The sequence below is a fragment of the Harpia harpyja genome, chromosome Z (genome assembly GCF_026419915.1).
Source record: "Harpia harpyja isolate bHarHar1 chromosome Z, bHarHar1 primary haplotype, whole genome shotgun sequence".
Classification (NCBI taxonomy): domain Eukaryota; kingdom Metazoa; phylum Chordata; class Aves; order Accipitriformes; family Accipitridae; genus Harpia; species Harpia harpyja.
Genome location: NC_068969.1, coordinates 91613010 through 91618179, shown reverse-complemented (window position 1 = coordinate 91618179; position 5170 = coordinate 91613010). Strand labels below are relative to the sequence as shown.

The 5170-nt window shown below is 53.9% G+C and overlaps 1 protein-coding gene across 1 annotated transcript; it reads left to right on the top strand.

Annotated features, from left to right (window-relative positions):
- Nucleotides 1–1389: 1389 nt before the first annotated feature.
- LOC128137051 (G2/mitotic-specific cyclin-B1-like) lies at nt 1390–4419 on the top strand. The gene is made up of 7 exons (XM_052777655.1): nt 1390–1643; nt 1775–1957; nt 2346–2504; nt 2860–3096; nt 3501–3638; nt 3923–4033; nt 4315–4419. Exons 1-7 carry the CDS (start codon nt 1395–1397, stop codon nt 4417–4419), a joined length of 1182 nt encoding a protein of 393 aa, XP_052633615.1. The 5' UTR covers nt 1390–1394.
- Nucleotides 4420–5170: the final 751 nt, after the last annotated feature.

The following is a 5170-nucleotide window of genomic DNA, read 5'->3' as shown; positions in this document are numbered from 1 at the left end:
CGCTGTAAGTGCATCTCGACTTCTCTGGTTCAAACGTCAGCTGGGATGTAAAGCGCAAAGTTGCCGGGGAAGAGCCTGCGTCAACAGCGCGCTCTGGGTCCACCTCCGGCTGGGAGCGCAGGAGCCGGTCGGGGGCAGGCGCCGCCGAAACAGGGGCTGCCGGGCCCTTCCTTCTCCTGGGCCCGAGCGCCGCCTCCCGGCGGCAGCCGGCCGCGGGGCGGGTGGTGGGCCTGTCACCGGCGGCTCGCCCGCACAGGGGCTCCCCGCCGAGGCCGCCGCCTGCCTGTCGCCCCCCGCGCGGGGAAGAGCCCCAACCGCCTCCGGGGCGCGCACGAGCAGGTGCGCCCGCCGCGGCCGTAGTCCCGCCCCCTTTCCAATGACCTTGGGCGTCCGTTTGGGGTCGCCACGGCAACGGAACGCCGGCAGCCAGCAGGGAGGCAGAGGGCGACCAATCAGCGGCGGCGGCCGAGGTGTTTAAACCCTCGGCGGTGGCACTGAGCTCTGTACTTGGCTTGCTGCTGCTACTGCGGCGGCATGTCGTTCAAGGTACGGACGGGACGGGACTGGGGAGCAGAGCGGAGCGGGGCTTCACGCCGCGGGTTTGGGCATCGCTGCTCGCCCTCATACGGGGCGGTGGGGGAAGCGGCTGTGAGGCCCTACGGCGTCCTGCTCCCCAGTTCCCTTCCCCTCTGCCCAAAAACCATCCAGCTTCGCGGGCGGAAAGGTCTGCGGCGGGGCAGACATCGTGACCTCTCCCACTCACTCCAGTTTCTCCCTGGTGGGGGGGATGGTGATGCGTGTGCACAATTCTCCTGGGGCACCCTTTCCGTTCCCCCCGGCTCCCCTTCAGTACTCAGGTCGGGGCGGGGGGGGGCAGCCGTGCAACCCCCCAGGTCCGCATCTATAACCCTCCAGCGCTGGGGCTATGTAGCCGTGCAACCCCCTGCCCCGGGCCCTCTTCTCCAGGCCACCGCTTTGGGGCATGGGGCGAGTGCCTGCAACACCCCCCGGCCCCTCTTCTCCAGACTGCTGCTTTCAGGTGAGGGGTGAATGCCTGCAACCCACTCCCAGCCCCTCTTCTCCAGGCCACCACTTTCGGGTGACGGGCAAGTGCCTGCAACACCCCCCAGTCCCTCTTCTCCAGGCCACTGCTTTTGGGAGAGGGGCGAGTGCCTGCAACCCCCGCCACCAGCTCTCCTCCTCTAACTCTCCAGTTTCGGGGCTGCAGCTGTGCATTCCCACCTGCGCCCCCCGCCCCCAAAGTCACCACTCGTGGGGTGCAGCAGCAGGCCCAGTGCCCCCCCTGTCATGCTGCTGCTGACCGCCCTCCCCTCTCCCCACAGCACACCCATGGGGCCATCCATACAGTGGCGAAGAGCAGACGGATTCCTGTCATGAAACGCAGGTCAGTGATGGTGGCTCCCAAGCTGGGGCTTTGTACCCGCATCGCCCTGGGAGACATCGGCAACTGCACCTCTGAGCCAAAGACACAGGCTGCCGCCAAAGTGATGGTCCTGGGCTGCAGGTGGAAGCGGGCCATCAGGTCCTTTCTCATGATCTCCCTGGGGAAGATGGCTACCAGGAGGACCATGCTGGGGGCCACCACCAGGCAGGTGCTGCCACCAGCCCTGAAGCCCTCCCAGGTATGGCCCACCGCCTCCTCCCCAGCACTGCGGGGCTGCTGGATGCAGCTCACCCCACAGGAGCCCTCACTTGGCCTGGGCTGAGCTCTGGAAGGAGGTGCTACCCACACTGATCCCAAATTTCCTTGTAGTTGGCGCCTCAGTCTCCAACCCCCATGGAGGTATCTGAATGTTCCCCATCAGACGATGCGCTATGTCAGGCTTTTTCTGATGTCTTGCTTGATATGGAAGACGTAGATGCGGAAGATGCTTCTGACCCAAGCCTCTGCAGCAGCTATGTGAAGGACATCTACAAGTATCTGAGACAGCTTGAGGTTAGTAGGAGTAGGTCAGAAGTGCAAGGGGCATCTGCTGACACTGACAGTGAACCTGTCATAGGCATGGCTTGCAGCTGGTATTCACTTTCACCTATTGATTTTCCTGAGGCACTAATAAGTCATCCCTTAACTTTAAAATACAAGATTAAACTGAGCTGATAACATAAACAGATGCTGGTTGTTAGACCAAACAACTAGTAGTACTAGTATCATGCTCTTTCTAGCCCATCTCTAGTAAACAAAGAAACCTGGTGCCCTATGGCCTACACCTATGGGCTATGCATGTACTGAACTCCTTGATAAGCCTTAAGATGCAACAGAGGCTAGGCATTACAAATCCTTCAGCTAAGTGACGAGATCTAATAACTGTATTCCTTCCACACAGCAAAAAAACCCAGTCAGACCCAAATACCTGGATGGCCAGAAAATCAATGGGTACATGCGTGCCGTGCTAATGGACTGGCTTGTGCAAGTACAGTTAAAATTCAGACTCCAGCAGGAGACCTTGTTCCTGGCAGTTGCTCTCACTGATCGCTTCCTGCAGGTGAGTGTCTCTTGCCCAGTGTCAGGCAATGCTTCTACCCTAAGCTAATGCATAACGAGCACTGATCAGTAACACCCTATGTGGGCATTTGATGTTGAATTGTGTGCACCACATAACCCTCTTAGCTATGAACAGTGACTTGATATATCAAAACTGCTTATGCCTCTCCCCGATTTGATCTCAAAGCCTTCTAAATACCCCTGCAGATACCAATAGAGGTAACAGATGATGTACAGTTATTCCGTATATGCCAGTATGATCATCCTGCTGTAGAACAAACTTCACACCGGCTACCTTTAAAAGCTGTGTTCTGAGCAAAGTCATTCAGATAAATCTCTACTGCTTCTTACTACAGGACAATCTTGTTTCCAAGAAGATGTTGCAGCTGGTTGGTACTACGGCTATGTTCATTGCCAGCAAATACGAAGAGATACTTCCCCCGCATATTGGAGACTTTACCTATATAACTGCTGACACTTATACAAAGCTACAAATCCGCCAGATGGAGGTGAAGATCCTGCAAGCCCTGGACTTTGGTCTGAGCCTCCCTCTCCCTCCGCACTTCCTAAGAAGGATTTCAAAGGTTTCAGAGGTAATGCTGGGAAAATGCGTTACTGTAAGCAACACCTGGAAAAGTCAATACTCTACTGTGGCAGCTTGTTAAAATGGTTCAAAACCTTAGAGTACTGCAACCGTTGGCAACTGAGCCTGGTTGAGACCTGTCTCTTGTGTGTTTGTCTGCTTGTGGTCACATGAGCCTAACCCACCCAAAACCAGAGTTAAAATGTGTGCCTGCTACTGCAGGTGACTGCTAGCCTGCCATTGAAAGGAGTGTTCCTAGACTATGAGCAGCCTGTGATTAAGTTACTTGGATTTCAAGCCTATAGCTCCGAAAATGTTCGCTAAGGGAGTATTTCTTTCTGCTTGACTAAACAAAGGCTTGACAGGATGTTCTTGCCTTGGAGATAGCCAATACTTAACTCTGATTTCCTGCAGATGAACTTCCAACAGCACTGTCTGGCTAAGTACCTGATGGAGTTGTCCATTTTGGACTATGATATGGTTCACCTCCTTCCATCCAAGACTGCAGCCGCTGCCTGCTGTTTGGCTCTGCAACTCACTGGATGTGAGTGGGTAAGTCATGCTTGTCAGACCACCTCCTAGTTTGGAATTTGGTGTGCCTGTGCACCAGCTTAAAAGGCCACCCTGGGCCAGGTGCATGCCTTCTGCTTCCTTCACGGTATCTCAGCATGTCGTCTCCCTGTGGCCCATTACAAGGGCACAGCAGTAGAGCAGTAACTGTTAACCCTCCCCTGTGAGACAGGAGACTGCAATTGCCCAAGCCCAACAGAAGACAAAGAACCCAGTGTACTCAGATTGTTCTAGTAGGCTTGTCTAAAGACTTACCTTCGTTTCAGACACCAACTCTGCAATCCTGCATGTCTTACACTGAAAGCGACCTTCTCCCAGTTATGCGGCATATAGCAAAGAACGTAATCCTTGTGAATAAGGGTGTTACCATGCAGATGGTAAGCAGCATCTCACAGGGCAGTCGGGGAGTATGTGTGGTTAAGTGTCAATATGTGGTGCTTTGAAGCTGGCTTAGCTGAGCCACTGCTGTCAGGCTTGGATCAGACTGGCTCACTTCAGCTGAAGATCTCAATCTTGCCCAAGTGGCATGAGCCAGCTGTGAACTGGTGGTGTGTGCTAGGGTGGGCTATGGGCTTGGCTTGACCATCAAGCCTCAATTGAGCTGGAATAGTGTAGGTTTATGAACAGGATAAACTTAATAACACTTATCTCTCTGCAGGCAATCAGGGACAAATATGCCAGCAGCACCAATGGCAACATAAGCACCACTGGACAGCTGAACTCTTCTTGCTTGTGGGATCTAGCTCAGCCTCTGATTAAGTAGCAAATCGTATCTGATATCAAGCAGAATAATGACTCTCTGCTATTGTGTATATAATGTACCTTATTTGTGTGTTTCAGCCTTTTAATAAAGTATTTCCACTTTGTGTTCTGTGGGGTAGCACAGATGACTTCCTACAGTGGAGGTGTCTGGCAGGGGGGGGCTAGCCCAGCTGGACTGGCTGATCCCCCATCTAGGGCTATAGGCACCTGCTGATGTAGTGGCAGAGACAGCATCTGCCAGGTTAGCCAAATTGGAGTGCAGCTCTATTTAACTTAGTATTTATTTTTTATAGGATATTTTTGTTAGTAGCTGTTGTGGTTTAAGCCCAGCTGGTAAGCCACTCGCTCACCAATCCCCCCTGACCCCCATCCCTGGCCATGGTGGGAGGAGGAGAAAATATAAAGGCAGGCTTGTGGGTCGAGATAAGGATCAGGAGGGATCACTCACCACTTATGGTCACAGGCAAAAGTCAGGCTCAACTTGGGGAAGAAACAAAATCCATTTAATTTACTACACATCAAAACAAGGATATTAGGAAGTAAAACCAAACTTTAGAACACCTTCCCCCCACCCCTGCCTCCTTCCCGGCTCAACTTCTCTCCCTCCTCCCCCACAGCAGTGCAGAGGATGGGGTCAGCTTGCCACACGTCTCTGCTGCTCCTTCCTCCTCAGGGGGAGGACTCCTCACTCATCCCCTGCTCCACCGTGGGGTCCCTCCCATGGGATACGGTCCTTCACGAACATCTCCAAC

Excerpts from the sequence above, each read along its gene's own strand:
- LOC128137051 (XM_052777655.1), top strand. The coding sequence starts at position 1,395 with ATGAAACGCAGGTCAGTGATGGTGGCTCCCAAGCTGGGGCTTTGTACC. Across the intron at positions 2,505-2,859 it reads TCACTGATCGCTTCCTGCAG|GACAATCTTGTTTCCAAGAA; the intron begins GTGAGTGTCTCT and ends TTCTTACTACAG. Across the intron at positions 4,034-4,314 it reads AGGGTGTTACCATGCAGATG|GCAATCAGGGACAAATATGC; the intron begins GTAAGCAGCATC and ends ATCTCTCTGCAG.